At 46.0% G+C, this 22,187-nt stretch overlaps 1 protein-coding gene across 2 annotated transcripts in view; it reads right to left on the reverse strand.

The window, feature by feature from the left end:
- Positions 1-22,187, reverse strand: part of DYNC2H1 (dynein cytoplasmic 2 heavy chain 1) — a 421,699-nt gene that overhangs the window by 161,495 nt on the left and 238,017 nt on the right. For both annotated transcript variants that reach the window (XM_050927645.1, XM_050927637.1), the window contains exon 79: positions 1,648-1,803. In XM_050927645.1, coding sequence (XP_050783602.1) covers positions 1,648-1,803 — 156 coding nt within the window. The remainder of the gene's footprint in view (positions 1-1,647; positions 1,804-22,187) is intronic.

Raw genomic sequence — 22,187 nt, forward strand, 5'->3', positions numbered from 1 at the left:
ATGACTTGAAGGAGGAAAGCGTGGAAGTATGGCAGACTGGAACAGGCAGTAGGTTTTAGCTTTAGGGGCCAAAATCAGAAAAGGCTCAGTCAAGAGTGAGATTTCATAATGATTAAGTGATCTTAAACTATATTATATTGTTTTTAACAAGAAGCAATATTCGATGTTAATCATTTTTTTCTTCTTTTTTTCTTACAACTCTCCCTGTTCTGGGTCAAATTTTTTTATAGCCTACTTCCCAAACTCATGATTGTATGCCTGGTTGTCCTGCAAATTTGTCTATCTAAGGTCTGCTGATACTCGGTTCATGTGCCAAATCTTTGGCCTCTCCCTTGGTCCTCTTCTATCTATGATCATTGCAAGGGCCATCCTACTAATATAACACTCAGTTTTCAGTTGGATATGTCCACACCAAAATACTTTCACCTCCTTCAACTTCCCTTGAATTGGAGCAACCTGCATTAGCCCTTAACCTAATTTTATTTCATGGAGTGGCCAACCAGTTGACCATCTCAAAAATCTTAATTTCCATAGTGGAGAGTATGCTGATTTATTTGCTTGTGGCTGGCGATGTCTCTGTTCTGTATATATCTGATCAATGTTGTTATACAATATCCTCAAGTGTTCCAAATGTTTGAATGATGCATTTAAAACCAAACTTCCAGCCATAATATTACTGTAGTGACCCTGTAGGTCCTTCAACAGCACCATCAGCCACTTTTGCAATTAGGGTCATGGTACCTTTAAACAAGGACCCAAAAAGGAAAAGAAAGCAAAAACAAAGAAAAGACTTCAATCATTCTAGTCTAAATCAAAGGACAATAAAACAGTCACGGGAAAGGTTCATTTAGCCTCAGGTCCAAATAAAAACAAACCAAATGCAGGGAAGCTTCCTTTTCTCTAGTCTAGGTACCCACAAACCATGCAGGGCTGCTCCCTTCAACCAAGGATCCAGTTAGAAAACAAACAGACAAGTTCTTACTATGGTTATAGTCTCTAGGCTTCAGTATAATTCTTTTCAGTTCAAGCCAGGTAAATAATTCCCCAGTTTTTCCTCTCCTACCCAGGATCTAGGTTCAAGAGGAGACCAGACATCAGCCTCCCTCCCTTGAAAGTATCTTTTCCTTTTTTATAGCTTCCACCACTTATGAGACATAGCTGTCAATTCTACCTCCAAACATTCTACAGGTCCCAGTTCCTCTCTCCGGGTACGGCAACCTGGTGATCTTTAAGGGCTAGTTTCTACCCTTCTGTTTAGTGAAGAGGTTTTTAATACTTTATTGAATCAAGCAAGGAGGGAGCACATAAACTTTGTCACAGAGCCCCAAACCTGTATCAGAATCAGCTAAATCAGACCTCAAGCCCATGAACAGTGCCACTGGAACCAATGGGACTCTGAAAAGCTGTAGGTGTCTGTGCTATTAAGCCTCAGTTCTGTACTGAGGCCACATCCAAACATTAAGATCTCTAAATTAGTAGCCACCACGAAGTTCCACATCAGTAGCCATATTTCTCACTTCTGCATGCCCAAACATACACAAAAGTGCATATTTTATTTTAAATAGCAAACTTAAAAGCTGGTATATGAAATGAAAGAAAATATTGTAGTAAACAAACAAAACATTGGCATGAAATTAGAGTACTTACCTGAGGGATATAATTTCTTCTTTCTTGGCATGCAGCATGAAACCACGCCAAACTAAAGAGTGCATGGGCTCGAGACAAATTGCCCTTTTTACTAATCTGCTCTGGAGTCCAAGATTCATAGGTTCTCATCAAATTCTTTTTTAGGCCTGGAGGGGCCTAGGTAGATAAAAATAACATATATATGTGTGACAAAAATAACATATATGTGTGTTTATTTATATATATTATGTATATTATATTAGTTAAACAACATCAACAACAACATATATATATATATATATATATATATATATACACACACACATATATATATATATATATATATATATATATATATATATATATATAAATGTCTAACACTAATTAATTCCTAAATCTTCAAAATTAACTTAATTAGATTTGGAAAATAAAAGAAAAGGATGATTAAAAAATTATAGTAGGTGGCCTAATAATATAATCATCTTAGACTGGAGATAATATTGACTCACTGAAGCGAATTCTGAACAGGGGGGCTGAAATGCAGTATAAGAAAGATTAAGGGAAGACCATCAGCTTGAAATATGTTCATTTAAAAACAGACTGAATAAAAATTTGTTCAAATACAAGTCAAATAGTTTCTTGTTTTACAATCACTATTACTACTTATTATTTATGTTTTAATAAAGCCTAGTGGTCTTGATCAAGGATCAGGGCCCCCTGTGCTATGCATATAGTCATAGTACATACATACGATAAGAACAGACAGTCTCTGCTCAAAAGTACAAGTCAAGAGACAACACAAAAACATAAGATGTGGACAGCACAAAGGAACAGTGAGAAAATTATGATTACTGTAATAAGAAGATGTCATAAACAGATAGTTAAGGGTTAATGCCTCTTTTACCTGTAAAAGGTTAAGAAGTTCATCTAGCCTAGCTGACACCTGATCAGAGGAACCAAAAGGTGAACAAGGTGTTTCAAAAGGAAGGAGGGAAGTTTTGCTTTGTTTAGAGTCTCAGTTTTAGTGAAAAAGATCGCGGAACCAGCCTCTTAATAGAGTAGTAAGTTTTAGAAAGGGATAAATAGGTTTATGTTTATTTTCTTTGTAACTTGTCTAAAATGAAGGAATTGTTCAGTGTTTCAACTGGTAGACTAGAGCAGGAAGCAGCTGCACTGAACTGCAGATTTACTCCAGCTCAGAGAAAACAACCAAAGCTTTGAAAGAAGCTACCAGTTAAGTCTGAGACGAAAGGATGAAGTGAGAAAGGCTAAAAGCCATGTAGAGTTGGACCTTGCAAAGGGAATTAAAACCAATAGTAAAAGGTTACATAGCCATATAAATAAGAAGAAAACAAAGAAAGAAGAAGTGGGACCGCTAAACACTGAGGATGGAATGGAGGTTAAGGATAATCTAGGCATGGCCAAATATCTAAATAAAATAAATACTTTGCCTCAGTCTTTAATAAGGCTAATGAGGAGCTTAGGGGTAATGGTAGGATGACAAATGGGAATGAGGATATGGAGGTAGATATAGACTCATAGACTCATAGGTCAGAAGGGACCAATATGATCATCTAGTCTGACCTCCTGCACAAGGCAGGCCACAGAACCCCACCCATCCAATTTTATAACAACCCCTAACCCAGGACCGAGTTATTGAAATCCTCAATATTGGTTTGAAGACCTCAAGCTGCAGAGAATCCAGCAGCAAGCGACCCGTGCCCCACGCTGCAGGGGAAGGCGAAAAACCTCCAGGGCCCCTGCCAATCCGCCCTGGAGGAAAATTCCTTCCCGACCCCAAATATGGCGATCAGCTAAACCCTGAGCATGTGGGCAAGACTCACCAGCCAGCACCCAAGAAGGAATTCTCTGCAGTAACTCAGTTCCCATCCCATCCAACATCTCCCCGCAGACCATTGAGCAGACCTATCTGGTGGTAATCCAAGATCAATTGCCCAAATTAACGATCCTATCATAACATCCCCTCCATATACTTATCAAGCTTTGTCTTAAAGCCAGAAAAGTCTTTTGCCCCTACTACTTCCCTCGGAAGGCTGTTCCAGAACTTCACTCCCCTAATGGTTAGAAACCTTCGTCTAATTTCAAGTCTAAACTTCCTAATATCCAGTTTATACCCATTCGTCCTCATGCCTACATTAGTACTAAACTTAAATAATTCTTCTCCCTCCCTAACGTTAACCCCCCTGATATATTTATATAGAGCAAGCATATCCCCCCGCAGCCTTCTTTTGGCCAGGCTAAACAAGCCAAGCTCTTTAAGTCTCCTTTCATAAGGCAGTTTTTCCATTCCTCGGATCATCCTTGTAGCCCGTCTCTGAACCTGTTCCAGTTTGAATTCATCCTTCTTGAACATTGGACACCAGAACTGCACACAGTATTCCAGATGGGGTCTCACCAACGCCTTATATAACGGTACTAACACCTCCTTATCCTTGCAGGAAATACCCCGCCTGATGCATCCCAAAATCACATTTGCTTTTTTAACAGCTGTATCACATTGGCGACTCATAGTCATCCTGCTATCAACCAGTACCCCAAGGTCCTCCTCCTCCTCCGTCGCTTCCAACTGATGCGCCCCCAACGTATATCCAAAATTCTTATTATTAATTCCTAAGTGCATGACCTTGCACTTTTCACTATTGTATTTCATCCTATTTCTATTACTCCAGTTTACAAGGTGGTTCAGATCTTCCTGAATAGTATCCCTGTCCTTCTCCGTGTTAGCAATACCCCCCAGCTTTGTGTCATCTGCAAACTTTATTAGCACATTCCCGCTCTTTGTGCCAAGGTCAGTAATAAAAAGGTTAAATAAGATCAGTCCCAAAACCGATCCTTGAGGGACTCCACTAGTGACCTCCTTCCAGCCTGACAGTTCACCTTTCAATACGAGCCGCTGGAGTCTCCCCTTTAACCAGTTCCTTATCCACCTTACAACTTTCATATTCATCCCCATCTTTTCCAATTTAACTAACAGTTCCCCATGCGGAACCGTGTCGAACGCCTTACTGAAATTTAGGTAAATTATATCTACTGCATTTCCTTTATCTAAGTAATCCGTCACCTTCTCAAAGAAGGAGATCAGATTGGTTTGACACGATCTACCTTTAGTAAATCCGTGTTGCAATTCGTCCCAATTACCATTGACCTCTATGTCCTTAACTACTTTCTCCCTTAAAATTTTTTCCAAGACCTTACATACTACAGACGTCAAGCTAACAGGCCTATAATTACCCGGATCACTTTTATTCCCTTTCTTAAAAATAGGAACTACATTAGCAATCCTCCAGTCATACGGCACAACCCCCGAGTTTATCGATTGCTTAAAAATTCTCGATAACGGGCTCGCAATTTCACGTGCCAGTTCCTTTAATATCCTCGGATGGAGATTGTCTGGGCCCTCCGACTTCATCCCATTGAGCTGTTCAAGTACGGCCTCTACCTCAGTTGCGGTAATATCCACTTCCATATCCACATTCCCGTTTATCATCCCTCCATCATCGCTAGACTCCTTACTAGTCTTATTAAAAACTGAGGCAAAGTACTTGTTTAGATGTTGGGCCATGCCTAGGTTATCCTTAACCTCCATTCCATCCTCAGTGTATAGCGGCCCCACTTCTTCTTTCGTTTTCTTCTTATTTATGTGGCTGTAGAACCTTTTACTATTGGTTTTGATTCCTTTTGCAAGGTCCAGTTCAATGCGGCTTTTAGCCTTCCTCACTTTGTCCCTACATGTTCTGACCTCACCAAGGTAGCTTTCCTTACTGATCCTGCCTTTCTTCCACTCCCTGTAAGCTTTCTGCTTTTGTCTAATCCCCTCTCTGAGTTGCTTGCTCATCCAGTTTGGCCTACAACTCCTGCCCATGTTTTTTTTCCCCTTTCTTGGGATGCAGGCTTCTGACAGTCTCCGCAGCTGCGACTTAAAGTAATTCCAGGCCTCCTCCGCATTTAAATCCACATCCGAGGTAGAAGCCAGACTCAAACAGCTTAATGGGACGAAATCGGAGGGCCCAGATAATCTCCATCCAAGAATATTAAAGAAACTGGCACATGAAATTGCAAGCCCATTAGCAAGAATTTTTAATGAATCCGTAAACTCAGGTGCTGTACCGTACGACTGGAGAATTGCTAACATAGTTCCTATTTTTAAGAAAGGGAAAAAAAGTAATCCGAGTAACTATAGGCCTGTCAGTTTGACATCTGCAGTATGTAAGATCTTGGAAAAAATTTTGAAGGAGAAAGTAGTTAAGGACATTGAGGTCAATGGTAATTGGGACAAAATATAATATGGTTTTACAAAAGGTAGATAGTGCCAAACCAACCTGATCTCCTTCTTTGAGAAGGTAACAGATTTTCTAGACAAAGGAAATGCAGTGGATCTAATTTACCTCAATTTCAGTAAGGCATTTGACACGGTTCCACATGGGGAATTATTAGTTAAACTGGAAAATATGGGGATCAATATGAAAATTGAAAGGTGGATAAGGAACTGGTTAAAGGGGAGACTACAACAGATCGTACTGAAAGGTGAACTGTCAGGCTGGAAGGAGGTTACTAGTGGAGATCCTCAGGGACTGGTTTTGGGACCAATCTTATTTAACCTTTTTATTACTGACCTTGGCATAAAAAGTGGGAATGTGCTAATAAAGTTTGTGGATGACACAAAGCTGGGAGGTATTGCTAACACAGAGAAGGACCGGGATATCATACAGGAAGATTTGGATGACCTTGTAAACTGGAGTAATAGTAATAGGATGAAATTTAATGGTGAAAAGTGCAAGGTCATGCATTTAGGGATTAATAACAAGAATTTTAGTTATAAATTGAGGACACATCAGTTGGAAGTAACAGAGGAGGAGAAGGACCTTGGAGTATTGGTTGATCACAGGATGACTGTGAGCCACCAATGTGATATGGCCGTTAAAAAAGCTAATGCGGTTTTAGGATGCATCAGGCAAGGTATTTCCAGCAAATATAAGGAGGTGTTAGTACTGTTATACAAGGCACTGGTGAGACCTCATCTGGAATACTGTGTGCAGTTCTGGTCTCCCATGTTTAAGAAGGATGAATTCAAACTGGAACAGGTTCAGAGATGGGCTACTAGGATGATCCGAGGAATGGAAAACCTGTCTTATGAAAGGACACTCAAAGAGCTTGGCTTGTTTAGTCTAACCAAAAGAAGGTTGAGGGGGGATATGATGGCTTTTTATAAATATATCAGAGGGATTAATACTAGGGAGGGAGAGGAATTATTTAAGCTTAGTACCAATGTGAACACAAGAACAAATGGATATAAACTGGACACTAGGAAGTTTACACTTGAAATTAGACGAAGGTTTCTAACCATTAGAGGAGTAAAGTTCTGGAACAGCCTTCCAAGGGGAGTAGTGGGGGCAAAAGACATATCTGGCTTCAAGACTAAGCTTGATAAGTCTATGGAGGGGATGGTATGATGGGATAGCCTAATTTTGGCAATTAATCAAAGATCAATTGCCAAATTATCAGCAGGTAAGTATGCTCAGTGGTCTGGGATGGGATGTTAGATGGGATGAGATCTGAGTTACTACAGAGAACTCTTTCCTGGGTGCTGGCTGGTGAGTCTTGCCCACATGCTCAGGGTTTTAACTGATTGCCATATTTGAGATCGGGAAGGAATTTTCCTACAGGGCAGATTGGCAGAGGCCCTGGAGGTTTTTCGCCTTCCTCTGCAGCATGGGGCACGGGTCACTTGCTGGAGGATTCTCTGCAGCTTGAGGTCTTCAAACTAAAATTTGAGGACTTCAATAACTCAGACATAGGTTAGGGGTTTGTAATAGAAGTGGATGGGTGAGATTGTATGGCTTGCATTGTGCGGGACATCAGACAAGATGATAATAATGGTCCCTTCTGACCTTAAAGTCTCTGAGTCTATAAGAACTATTTGAAAACTGATTACTTAGCATGACTGAAAGCTAGAGAGCAATAAATGATATTGTGAAACTATCCAAAGTCAAACTGCATCTAAAAAGAGCTGAAGCAACAAAGCCAAAGATCTGGCAGGTGACTCCTGTGGAGCCTACCTTGATTGACTGAGATTAGAAAGGAATGAATTGAAAAAGTGTTAAAAGGAAGCTGTGGCACTGGCAGTTGGAGTGGAACTTATATTTTCCACCTGATAAGTTTCAGGTGAATTATGCAGCCTTAGGCACAGGCGCTTAACTTTAAGTATGGCTGCCATTGTTGTCTTTTTCCATTACAACATTTTCTTGAGGCAAGAACTTAAGATATTGCAACACGCATAAATCCCACCAATTCTCAATGATTTTGGATATAAATGTTTAAGTAATTTTTGATAGTCTAAGAAGAGGAGACACCTAGAGAGTGAGAAAAAACATCATCCTACCTAACAGAATCAATTCAGAAGAAACCAGTGTCTGCACTGTCACAGACTGAGTCACAGAAAGATTATCATCCCTGGATACTCTGAAAGATCACTGAATGGAAACTAAACCACTAGACTGCAGACTCAGAAAAAAACATACTATGCAAATTGTTGTAGAGCATGATACAGAGTATCAAGAGCAGCTTATAAGGCAGGAACATTAAGAACTTATCATTCTTGCCATAAAATATAAAAGCAAACAAGAAATTCAGAAATAAATCCCTCATTCTGTTAACTCTTCTGTTTGTGCTTAGACACTATAGAAACTTCCGTACGATCATGCACTGTTCTGAGGCAATGACATTACCTAGGCATAATAGGTTGCAATAAGGATTATGTAAGAGCCGTAGGTCTGAATTTCCACAGATTTGCTTGCATAAATCAGAAAACATATATTCAATATTGTAACCACTGATTCACTATGCTGCTTTTAATAAAGTTAATTTTTCTACACCCAATTTGGAAAAAAATTCTGGAAGTCTTATAAACAACTATTTTATTTCATGGATCAGCAAGTTCTCATACATGATCATACAAATGATCACTAAAAATATCCTAAGGTAAATGAATAGCAATTTGTATTTCACTCATAATAAAAAAAAGGACAAAATCTAAACAAACTCCATATTCTGTATTAGTTACTGTGATGGGTTGGATCACAGAAACCCCTTTGGGACTGCCAACTGATGTGTTGAGACTACTTCTAACTCGTTTTCCCTGCCAGCTTGGGACTCCAGAATCTTGCCTTGTTTGAGCTAGACACACATGCCTGCTGCAAACACAGAGCCAGGTCTGAACCATGTCCCGTAAAAGCTGCAGGTTTAACTGAAAACAGCTTAAGAAGTGTTCCTGTCTCCAAAAGACGGTCACTCACCTTTGTAACTGTTGTTCTTCGAGATGTGCTGCTCATATCCATTCCAGCTAGGTGTGCGTGAGCCGCGTGCACATTCGTCGGAAGACTTTTACCCTAGCAACACTCGGTGGGTCGGCCGGGTGACCCCTGGAGTGGCGCTGCTATGGCACCAAATATTTACCCCAGCCGACCCAGCCACCCCTCAGTTCCTTCTTGCCGGCTACTCCAACAGTGGGGAAGGAGGGTGGGTTTGGAATGGATATGAGCAACACATCTTGAAGAACAACAGTTACAAAGGTGAGTAACCGTCTTTTCTTCTTTGAGTGATTGTTCATATCCATTCCAGTTAGGTGATTCCCAAGCCTTACCTAGGCGGTGGGGTCAGAGTGAGATGTGGCAGAGTGCAGAACCGCTGAGCCAAAGGCTGCATCATCTCTAGATTGTTGGACCAGAGCATAGTGCGAAGCAAAGGTGTGGACCGAGGACCAGGTAGCTGCGCGACATATTTCCTGGATTGGTACATTGGCCAGGAAGGCAGCTGATGAAGCCTGAGCTCTGGTAGACTGTGCAGTGAGATGGCCCGAGGGAACATGAGCCAAGTCATAGCACGTGCGGATGCACGCCGTCACCCAAGAGGAGATCCTCTGGGAGGAGACAAGCAGGCTTTTCATCCGGTCAGCCACTGCAATGAAGAGTTGGGGGGATTTACGGAAGGGCTTTGTTCGATCAATATAAAAAGCGAGCGCCCTATGGACATCTAAGGAGTGTAACTGCTGTTCCCGTCGGGATGAATGAGGCTTCGGGAAGAAGACCGGAAGGAAGATGTCCTGATTGGTATGGAAGGCCGACACCACTTTAGGGAGGAATGCCAGATGTGGTCGGAACTGTACCTTGTCCTTGTGAAAGACAGTATACGGTGGGTCCACCGTAAGTGCTCCAGGCTCGGAGACTCGTCTGGCCGATGTAATGGCTACTAGGAAAACTGTCAGGACAGGTATAGCAGTAAGCAAGTTGCCAACAGCTCGAATGGTGGAAACATAAGCCTGCTTAGGACTAGGTTGAGGTCCCCGGTAGGGGCAGGGTGGAGTACTTGGGGGTAGAGGCACTCCAGGCCCTTGAGAAATCTAGTAACAAAAGGGTGAGAAAACACGGAGTGGCCACTCTCTCCTGGATGGAATGTGGAGATGGCCGCCAAGTGTACCCTCAAAGAAGATACCGCCAGGCCCTGCTGCTTAAGGGACCAGAGGTAGTCCAAGATAGTGGGGATCAAGACCACAGAGGGAGTAGCATTCTGCGTTTCACACCAGCAGGAGAAAAGTTTCCACTTGGCCAGATATGTTGACTGAGTGGAAGGCTTTCTGTTACTCAGGAGTATATGTTGTACCGGAGCGGAGCAGCGTAACTCCGACTTGTTTAGCCATGCAGTAGCCATGCCATGAGGTGAAGGGCCTGCAGGTCTGGGTGGCGGAGATTGCTGTGGTCCTGCGTTATGAGGTCTGGGTGGAGTGGCAGGGTAATTGGACTGGCTATGGACAGGTTGAGCAGTGTGATGTACCAGTGCTGTCTGGGCCACGCTGGAGCGATCATGATTAGGTGCACTCTGTCCCTGCAGAGTTTTATCAGGACCTTGTGAACCAGTGGGAACAGTGGGAAGGCATAGAGCAGTCGGTGCTTCCACAACATGAGGAATGCGTCTGAGATCGATCCCGGTGAAAGAACCTGGAAGAAGCAGAATGTTTGGCATTTCCTGTTCATGCGAGAGGTGAATAGATCTATGTGGGGAAAGCCCCACTTCTGGAAGACCGAATGAATAACATCTGGTCTTATCGACCATTCGTGACAGAGGAAGGATCTGCTCAACTGATCCGCCAGAGTGTTCCAAACCCCTGGAAGAAAAGACGCTACCAGGTCTATCGAGTGGGCTATGCAGAAATCCCAGAGTCGGATGGTCTCCTGACAGAGGGGGGAAGATCGAGTTTGTCATAAACAGATATTTAAGGGTTAATAGAACAGGAGTATTTCATGTCTCTTTTGCCTGTAAAGGGTTAACAAGTTCAGTGAGCCTGGCTGTCACCTGACCAGAGGACCAATCAGGGGACAGGATACTTTCAAATCTTGAGGGAGGGAAGTCTTTGTGTGTGCTGTTAGTTTTTGGTTGTTGTTCACTCTGGGGGCTCAGAAGGACCAGACGTGTAACCAGGTTTCTCTCCAATCTCTCTGATACAGTCTCTTATATGTCCAGAATAGTAAGTACTAGGTAGATAAGGCGAGTTAGGCTTATGTTTGTTTTCTTTATTTGCAAATGTGTATTTGGCTGGAAGGAGTTCAAATATGTATTTGGCTGGAAGGAGTTCAAATTTGTATTTTGCTGAAAGGATTTTAATTTGTACTTGAATACTTAGGCTGGGAGGGTATTCCCAGTGTCTATAGCTGAAAGACCCTGTAACATATTCCATCTTAAATTTACAAAGATAATTTTTACTGTTTATCTACCTTTAATTAAAAGCTTTTCTTGTTTAAGGACCTGATTTTTTTTTATTCTAGTGAGACCCCAGGGGACTGGGTCTGGATCCACCAGGGAATTGGTGGGGAGAAAGGAGGGAAGGGGGAGAAAAAGGTTAATTTCTCTCAGTGTTAGGATTACTTTCTCTCTCAGGGACAGTCTGGGATGGGGAGAGAGAAGGAGGGGGGGAAGGTGAATTTTCCTCTCTGTTTTAAGATTCAAGGAATTTGAATCACAGTGATCTTCCAGGGTAATCCAGGGAGGGGAAGTCTGAGAGAGGCAACGGTGAGGGAAAGGGTTTACTTTCCTTGTATTTAAGATCCAGAGGGACTGGGTCTTGGGGGTCCTCGGGCAAGGTTTTGGGGGGGACCGGAGTGTACCAGGCACTGGAATTCCTGGTTGGTGGCAGTGCTACAAGTACTAAGCTGGTAATTGAGCTTAGAGGAATTCATGCTGGTACCCTATCTTTTGGACGCTAAGGTTCAGAGTGGGGGTTTATACCATGACAGAGTCCCTCCCTGTTTATTTATATAAATCATGGCTGTTGTGTTGTCTGTAAACACTGAGACACAACGGCCGTGTAGATGCTGCTGGAATGTCTGGCACACCAGGCGGACCGCTTTCAGCTCTCGGACATTTATGTGAAGGGCCAGTTCCAGAGGCCCTGAGTACGAAGGTGTCCGAGGTGAGCCCCCCATCCGAGAGATGACACGTCTGTCATCAGGGACAGTGAGGGTTGGGGCGGATGGAACAGTAACCCTGCACAAACCAAGGAGGGGGTTAGCCACCAGTCGAGGGAGCGTAGGGTGCTTGGGGAAATGGTGACTATTGTGTCTATTGGGTCCCTGCCTGGATGGTATACCGAATTGAGCCACGTTTGGAGAGGTCGAAGGCAGAGCCTGGCATATTTGGTCACATATGTGAGGCAGCCATGTGACCTAGGAGACCGAGACAGGTGAGAGCTGAGGTTATCGGGAAGATCTGCAGACCTCGGATGATTGTTGCTATTGCCTCGAACCGCGGCTGAGGTAGGTAGGCCTTGGCTAGAATGGAGTCCAGGGTAGCTCCTATGAAGTCTAGCCTTTGTGTGGGGACCAGTGTGGATTTCTCTGTATTGAGCATCAGGCCTAAGCGTGTGAATAGGTCCCTGACAATGCCTACATGCTGCATGACTTGTGTCTCGGAGGTCCCTCTGATGAGCCAGTCATCCAGATACAGGAATACGTGTATCCGACGTCAGTGGAGGTGTGCGGTGACTACGGCCGTATACTTTGTAAACACCCTTGGGGCCGTGGAGAGGCCAAAGGGAAAGACCGTAAATTGGAAATGCTGACGGTTGGCTACAAAGCGAAGATACCTCCTGTGCGGAGGAAAAATGGTGATGTGAAAGTACGCGTCCTTCATATCGAGGGCAGCATACCAGTCTCCAGGATCCAAGGATGGGATAATGGTCCCCAGGGAGACCATGCGGAACTTCAACTTTATCATGAACTTGTCGAGGCCTCGCAGGTCTAGGATAGGCCTGAGGCCTCCTTTCGACTTGGGGATCAGAAAGTAACGGGAGTAAAACCCTTTGCCCTCTTCGTCCTTTGGTACCTCCTCTATCGCTCCTATGGCGAGAAGCGTCAGCACCTCTTGTAGGAGGAACTGCTCGTGAGAGGGGTCCCTGAAGAGGGACTGGGTTGGAGGGTGGGAAGGTGGGGTTGAAACAAATGGGAGGTGGTATCCTTGTTTCACCGTGCGTAGGACCCAGAGGTCTGAGGTCAATTGGGACCACGCCGGGAGGAAGTAGGAGAGGCGGTTGGAGAAGGGAGGAAAAGGATCCTGTCCTGAAACTGGTACTCCGTCCTCGGACGTACCTTCAAAAGGCAGACTTTGGCCCCACCGGTGGTTTTGAGGGACCGTGGTTTTGGCCCCCTTGGGGTCCTGACTGGCGTCTACGCCCACCTCGCCCGCGCCATCTGCTAAAGTCTTGCCTGTGTCTGGGCACAAAGTACGGGCAGTGAGTCTGGGGACGGAAAGGTCTGCGTTGGGTCACAGGTATACGCATACCCAAAGAACGCATGATGACTCTATTGTCTTTCAAGCTTTGAAGCCTGGGGTCAGTTTTCTCCGAGAACAGATCCTTACCATCAAAGGGTAAGTCCTGGATGGTATATTGTAACTCCAGTGGGAGGTTGGAAACCTGTAGCCATGAGATGCGTCTTATGGTGATACCAGAGGCCAGAGTTCTGGCTGCCAAGTCGGCCACATCTAGTGAAGCCTGGAGGGAGGTTCTGGCCACCTTTCTCCCTTTCTCCAGGAAAGCAGCGAATTCCTGGCGGGAGTCTGGGGGGAGTAGCTCTGTGAATCTACGCACCGCTGCCCAGGTGTTGTAGTTATATCGGCTCAGTAGGGCCTGCTGATTTGCCACCCGGAGCTGTAGGGTACCTGCCGAATACACCCTGCAGCCGAGTAGGTCCATGCGCCTAGCCTCCTTTGACTTTGGGGCTGGCACCTGTTGGCCATGGCGCTCCCTCTCGTTGACCGATTGGACAACTAGCAAGCAGGGAGGAGAGTGGACATACAGATACTCGTACCCCCGAGAGGGCACCATGTATTTATGCTCGACCCCCTTTGCCGCAGGGGGGATGGAGGCTGGGGACTGCCATAAGGTGTCGGCATTGGCTTGGATGGTCCTGATGAAGGGCAAAGCCACTTTAGTGGGGGTATCCACCAACAGGATGCTCACTACAGGGTCCTCGACCTCCGGAACCTCCTCCAGCTGGAGGTTCATGTTGAGCGCTATCCTTCTGAGGAGGTCCTGATGGGCTCTTAGGTCTATTGGAGGCGGCCCCGAGGAGGAAGTCCCTGCCACTGCCTCATCTGGAGAGGAAGAAGAGGAAATGCCAGGGATGAGCGGGTCCTGTATGGCCTCTTGCTCTTGCGCCGGTTCCTGCTCCAGCGGTACCGGGGAAACCGGTGGGTGGACTAGCGCTTCTTCCATCCCAGGTGGAGGAGGACGCCTAACTGTGGCCTCTGGTGCTCTGATGAAGCAGAGCAGGCCGGAACTAACGGAGCACCTTGGGCCTGGTGGTAAGCCCAAGGTGTCCAAAAGGACCACTAATGAGGTCCTGGGTCCTGAGACTGGTCTTCTTGGAAAACTCAGGTAGGCACATCTTTCATAAACAGAAAGCTAAGGGTTAATGTCTCTTTCACCTGAAAAAAAAGTAACCTGAAGCACCTGACCAGAGGACCAATTAGGAAACCGGATTCTTTCAACTCTGGGTGGAGGAAAGTTTGTGTCTGAGTTCTTTGTCTGTCTGCCTGCCTGTCTCTCAGCTTTGAGAAGTGATTTCTGTTTCCTGCTTTTTAATCTTCTGTTTCCAAGTTGTGAGTACAGAGATCATAAAAACAATAAGGGTTATTGTTTTTCTTTTGTATTTACATGTTTATAGTTGCTGGAGTGCTTTGATTTGTATTCTTTTTGAATAAGGCTGTTTATTCATATTTCTGTTAAGCAATTGACCCTGTATTTGTCACCTTAATACAGAGAGACCATTTGTATGTACTTTTCTTTCTTTTTATATAAAGCTTTCTTTTAAGACCTGTTGGAGTTTTTCTTTAGTGAGGAACTCCAGGGAAAGTGAGTCTGTACTCACCAGGGAATTGGTGGGAGGAAGAAGTCAGGGGGACATCTGTGTGGGTTAGATGTACTAGCCTGACTTTGCATACCCTCTGGGTGAAGAGGGAAGTAATTCTGTTTTCCAGGACTGGGGAACGGGGAGGGTGGAGTCCCTCTGTTTAGACTCACGGAGTTTGCTTCTGTGTATCTCTCCAGGAACACCTGGGGGGGGGGGGGAAGGGAAAAGGTTTATTTCCCTTTGTTGTGAGACTCGAGGGATTTGGGTCGGGGGGTCCCCAGGGAAGGTTTTTGGGGGGACCAGAGTGCCCCAAAACACTCTAATTTTTTGGGTGGTGGCAGCAGTACCAGGTCCAAGCTGGTAACTAAGCTTGGAGGTTTTCATGCTAACCCCCATATTTTGGACGCTAAGGTCCAAATCTGGGACTAGGTTGTGACATGGTCTGCAGTGGTGTGATTGACAGAATCCAAAAGCCAGTAGGAATATTATATTTTTCTTTTCTCTGCTAGGGGCTTTTTAGCAGAGAGGGTTTGGTTTTAAAAGGAACCAGAGAGAATTTTTTTTTCTGCTCTCTCTGGCAGTTGTGGCTTGCATATTAAGCAAGCAACCATTAAGAGACTGTTAAGGGTTTGTCACACAATAGCACTCCCATTAGGAGGCAAATATCAGCACTATATACATGCAAATAAAGTGGTTTTTCTGGTTTACTTTACATTGAAAAAAATTAGTTAGGAAGAAAGGGAAAAGGCACTGTTGCTAGGCAGACCCCAGGAGACAACAGAGCCTGCAGTTCAGACAATAAACATCGGAGGGCACCCCAACACAAGAAAACAGGAACTGGAAAAAAGACAAAAAGAGGTGGAGCTGAAAGAAAAGGAAGAAAGCATCAAACTGGCAGCGTACAAAAGAGAACAGGCAGCCAAAGAGGCAGCCCACAAAAGAAAACTAGAAGAAGAAGAGGTGGCCCACAGGAGGAAACATGAAGAAGAAGAGGTGGCCCACAGAAGGAAACAAGAAGAAGAAGACATGGCCCACCGCCGAGAAATGGAAAAACAACAAAAAGAAAGTGAAGAGAAGGAAAAACAGAGAAAACATGAACTGGACTTAGCGCAAGCGGGGCTGCATGCGCCAGCCAATCCTAACAATCCTTCGGCAATTATGGTTCCACATCCCAGGAACTTGCCCACCTACAAGGCAGGTGATGACACCGAGGCCTTCTTGGAAAATTTTGAAAGAGCCTGTCTTGGGTACAGCATCCCTGAAGACCAGTACATGGTAGAATTGAGGCCACAGCACAGTGGACCTTTAGCAGAGGTGGCAGCTGAAATGCCTAAGCAGCACATGAACGACTATAAACTTTTCCAAACCAAGGCCAGATACAGAATGGGGATAACTCCGGATCATGCCCGTTGGCGTTTCAGAACCCAAAAGTGGAAACCAGATGTGTCATTTCCCAAACACGCCTACTACGTTGGGAAAAATTATGAGGCCTGGATATCAGGACACAATGTTAAAACCTTGGAAGAACTGCACCTCCTCATACAAATGGAGCAGTTCTTGGATGGTGTTCCTGAGGACATAACACGGTACATACAAGATGGAAAACCCAAAAATCTCGCTGAGGCGGGGGAGATTGGAGCCAGATGGATGGAAGTGGCAGAAAGCAAGAAAGCTACGGTCAAGGGGAACGAATACCCCAGGGGGCACACCGACCTTAAACCCTACAACCGAGGACAGCCAAAGACCCCACATACAACCCAAGTAAAGCCACAGACGCCCTATTCTTCCACCTCAACAGTCTCCAGTAACTCACCTCGGCCCAGTGACCCATCAGATGGAAGATGCTTTAAGTGTAATGAACTGGGACATATCAAGGCCAACTGTCCAAAGAACGCCATCCGAGTGCAGTCCATTACACCACCATCACACCAAAGATCCCCAGGACCAGATGCCTCTCAAATACCCTTGGAGCGAAGGGAAAATTTGAGAGTGGGCGGAAAGAAGGTTACTGCGCAGAGAGACACGGGGGCACAAGTGTCAGCTATCCACCAATCCTTCGTTGACCCCAAATTCATCAACCCAAAGGCCAAAGTTACCATTTACCCCTTCATGTCACAAGCTGTAGACTTGTCTACAGCTGAACTGCCTGTCCAGTACAAAGGCTGGTCAGGAATGTGGACTTTTGCAGTCTATGACAATTATCCTATACCCATGCTACTGGGGGAAGACTTAGCCAACCAGGTGAAGCGTGCCAAGCGAGTGGGAATGGTTACACGTAGCCAAACCAGGCAAGCTTCCAGACCCATTCCTGTTCCTGAGCCGTCCACAGACACCACGTCTGTGTTACCAGAGACCCAGACAGAGGTAGTGGACCCGGATTCCATGCAAACCACTGAAACAGCCACAGCACCTCCAGTCCCAGGCCCGGAACTGGAACAGCAACCAGCACCAGCAATTGCAATCTCATCTTCAAACTCAACACCAGAGGACGCCAGCGAGCCAGAACTGGCAGAAGCAACAGTCAGCCATACCCAAAAGGCTCAGCCAGAGCCTGAAATACCCTCAGGTGCACCAGCGGAGAGCGGTTCACCAGCAACGGAAACAACCCCATCACCTACATCGCTTCCAGAGGGACCAACCCCAAGTCCACAGTCTGAGGAAGAACTGGTGACCCCAGCCTCAAGGGAACAGTTCCAGACTGAGCAGGAAGCAGATGACACCCTTCAGAAAGCTTGGGCGGCGGCACGGAGCACCCCACCGCCTCTCAGCTCGTCTAATCGATCCCAGTTTGTTATAGACCAAGGACTTTTATACAAGGAGATTCTTTCTGGTGGACACCGGGAAGAATGGCAGCCGCAAAAACAGTTGGTGGTTCCAACTAAGTACCGGGGGAAGCTCTTAAGCTTAGCCCATGATCATCCCAGTGGCCATGCTGGGGTGAACAGAACCAAGGACCGGTTGGGGAAGTCCTTCCACTGGGAGGGGATGGGCAAGGATGTTGCCAAGTATGTCCGGTCTTGTGAGGTATGCCAAAGAGTGGGAAAACCCCAAGACCAGGTCAAGGCCCCTCTACAGCCACTCCCCATAATTGAGGTCCCATTTCAGCGAGTAGCTGTGGATATTCTGGGTCATTTCCCAAAAAAGACACCCAGAGGAAAGCAGTATGTACTGACTTTCGTGGACTTTGCTACCCGATGGCCGGAAGCAGTAGCTCTAGGCAACACCAAGGCTAACACTGTGTGCCTGGCCCTAACAAACATCTTTGCCAGGGTAGGTTGGCCCTCCGACATCCTTACGGATTCAGGATCTAATTTCCTGGCAGGGACCATGCAAAAACTGTGGGAAACTCATGGGGTGAATCACTTGGTTGCCACCCCGTACCACCATCAAACCAATGGCCTGGTGGAAAGGTTTAATGGAACTTTGGGGGCCATGATACGTAAATTCGTCAACGAATACTCCAATAATGGGGACCTAGTGTTGCAGCAGTTGCTGTTTGCCTACAGGGCTGTACCACATCCCAGTTTAGGGTTTTCACCGTTTGAACTGGTGTATGGTCACGAGGTTAAGGGGCCATTACAGTGGGTGAAGCAGCAATGGGAGGGGTTTACGCCTTCTCCAGGGACTAACATTCTGGACTTTGTAAGCAACCTACAAAGCACCCTCCGACACTCTTTAGCCCTTGCTAGAGAAAACCTAAAGGATGCTCAGGAAGAGCAAAAGGCCTGGTATGACAGACATGCCAGAGAACGTTCCTTCAAGGTGGGAGACCAGGTTATGGTCTTGAAGGTGCAACAGGCCCATAAGATGGAAGCCTCATGGGAAGGGCCATTCACGGTCCAAGAGCGCCTGGGAACTGTGAACTACCTCATAGCATTTCCCAATTCCTCACTAAAGCCTAGAGTGTACCATGTTAATTCTCTCAAGCCTTTCTGTTCCAGAGACTTACAGGTTTGTCAGTTTACAGTCCAGGGAGATGATGCTGAGTGGCCTGACGGTGTCTACTACGAAGGGAAAAAAGACGGTGGCGTGGAAGAGGTGAACCTCTCAACCACCCTGGAATGTCTGCAGCGGCGACAAATCAAGGAGCTGTACACTAGCTTCGCCCCATTGTTCTCAGCCACCCCTGGTTGGACTGAATGGGCATACCACTCCATTGATACAGGTAATGCTCACCCCATTAGAACCCCACCCTACCGGGTGTCTCCTCATGCCCAAGCTGCTATAGAACGGGAGATCCAGAACATGCTACAGATGGGTATAATCCACTCATCTACCAGTGCATGGGCATCTCCAGTGGTTCTGGTACCGAAACCAGATGGGGAAATACGCTTTTGCGTGGACTACCGTAAGCTAAATGCGGTAACTCGTCCGGACAACTATCCAATGCCATGCACCGATGAGCTATTGGAGAAGTTGGGACGTGTTCAATTCATCTCTACAATAGACTTAACCAAGGGGTACTGGCAAGTACCGCTAGATGAACCTGCCAAGGAAAGGTCAGCATTCGTCACCCATGCGGGGGTGTATGAATTCAATGTCCTTCCTTTCGGCATTCGAAATGCACCCGTCACCTTCCAGAGGCTGGTAGATGGTCTACTAGCAGGACTGGGAGAATTTGCAGTTGCCTACCTCGATGATGTGGCCATTTTTTCAGACTCCTGGCCCAAACACCTACTACACCTGGAAAAGGTCTTTGAGCGCATCGGGCAGGCCGGACTAACTGTTAAGGCTAAAAAGTGTCAAATAGGCCAAAAAAGAGTGACTTACCTGGGGCACCAGGTGGGTCGAGGAACCATAAACCCCCTACAGGCCAAGGCGGATGCTATCCAAAAGTGGCCTGTCCCAAGGTCAAAGAAACAGGTCCAATCCTTCTTAGGCTTGGCCGGATACTACAGGCGATTTGTACCACACTACAGCCAAATCGCTGCCCCACTGACCGACCTGACCAAAAAGACCCAGCCAAATGCAGTAAAGTGGACTGATGAGTGTCAAAAGGCCTTTACCCAGCTTAAGGCGACGCTCATGTCTGACCCTGTGCTCAGGGCCCCGGACTTTGACAAGCCATTCCTAGTAACCACGGATGCATCTGAGCGTGGTATAGGAGCAGTTCTCATGCAGGAAGCAACAGATCACAACTTCCATCCTGTCGTGTTTCTCAGCAAGAAACTGTCTGAGAGGGAAAGTCACTGGTCAGTCAGTGAAAAGGAATGCTACGCCATTGTGTACGCCCTGGAAAAGCTATGCCCATATGTTTGAGGATGGCGGTTCCAGCTACAAACTGACCATGCTGCGCTAAAGTGGTTTCATACTGCCAAGGGGAACAACAAGAAACTTCTTCGTTGGAGTTTAGCTCTCCAAGATTTTGATTTTGAAATTCAGCACATCTCAGGAGCTTCTAACAAAGTAGCTGATGCTCTCTCCCGTGAGAGTTTCCCAGAATTCAGTAGTTAAAAAGTGTTCTTAAAATGTAGAAGTCTGTTAGTTATATACTTAGTGGTATATGTAAAGGTGCATGTGTTGTATTAATCTGTTTATTTTAAAGTTCTAGAAGGAAATCGCCGCCAGTGAGCTTCCCTACTGTCTGCAATTTGTGGGGCGTGTCATAAACAGATAGCTAAGGGTTAATGTCTCTTTCACCTGAAAAAAAAGTAATCTGAAGCACCTGACCAGAGGACCAATTAGGAAACCGGATTTTTTCAACTCTGGGTGGAGGAAAGTTTGTGTCTGAGTTCTTTGTCTGTCTGCCTGCCTGTCTCTCTGCTTTGAGAAGTGATTTCTGTTTCCTGCTTTTTAATCTTCTGTTTCCAAGTTGTGAGTACAGAGATCATAAAAACAATAAGGGTTATTGTTTTTCTTTTGTATTTACATGTTTATAGTTGCTGGAGTGCTTTGATTTGTATTCTTTTTGAATAAGGCTGTTTATTCATATTTCTGTTAAGCAATTGACCCTGTATTTGTCACCTTAATACAGAGAGACCATTTGTATGTACTTTTCTTTCTTTTTATATAAAGCTTTCTTTTAAGACCTGTTGGAGTTTTTCTTTAGTGAGGAACTCCAGGGAAAGTGAGTCTGTACTCACCAGGGAATTGGTGGGAGGATGAAGTCAGGGGGACATCTGTGTGGGTTAAATGTACTAGCCTGACTTTGCATACCCTCTGAGTGAAGAGGGAAGTAATTCTGTTTTCCAGGACTGGGGAACGGGGAGGGTGGAGTCCCTCTGTTTAGACTCACGGAGTTTGCTTCTGTGTATCTCTCCAGGAACACCTGGAAGGGAGGGGGAGAAGGGAAAAGGTTTATTTCTCTTTGTTGTGAGACTCAAGGGATTTGGGTCGGGGGGTCCCCAGGGAAGGTTTTTGGGGGGACCAGAGTGCCCCAAAACACTCTAATTTTTTGGGTGGTGGCAGCAGTACCAGGTCCAAGCTGGTAACTAAGCTTGGAGGTTTTCATGCTAACCCCCATATTTTGGACGCTAAGGTCCAAATCTGGGACTAGGTTGTGACAACATCCGACTTGCAGTCTTGGGCATAGTAGCTGTCCGCGTGGGACGACATCGAAGTGTGTCTGGATGGCCATGGAATAGCGGAGAAGCCTTGGGCAGATGTTCCAACGGACCTTGCTCCACTACGTATCAGGGACCGGTGCCGGGAAGCACATTGGTACCGGGAGCGAGATCGGGACCTGCGACCAGATCGGTGCCGGGAGGTCGACCGAGATCTCGAATCCCTGCATCGTGAATGGCTTCGGGAGGCACGGTGCCTGGAGCGGTGCAGAGATCTGGAGCGTGCCATGAGTAGTGAGCCGGCGAACGGGATACCGACCAGTGCCGTGAGTCTGACCGGTACCGTGTAGTGGAACGGTGCCAGGACTGCGAGCGGCGTTGAGGGGAGGGGAACACTTGGACCTGGAGTGTCTGCGGGACCGCGATCGTGAGCGGTGCCAGTCCGCTGTGCCGACAGAGGGTGGTCTAATCAAGGTTGGTTTGCCTATGGACTGAATTACCCGCACCGGCGGTGCCAGGGGTAGAGGCAGTGCCGAGTCTGTCAAGGTGATCAGGTCCCTCGCCGCTGAGAACGTCTCTGGCGTGGACGATATGGTGAGCTCTACCGCTGCACGCGCCAGGGAGCTAACAGACGCCGGAC

This window comes from Gopherus flavomarginatus, chromosome 1 (genome assembly GCF_025201925.1).
Source record: "Gopherus flavomarginatus isolate rGopFla2 chromosome 1, rGopFla2.mat.asm, whole genome shotgun sequence".
Classification (NCBI taxonomy): Eukaryota; Metazoa; Chordata; order Testudines; family Testudinidae; genus Gopherus; species Gopherus flavomarginatus.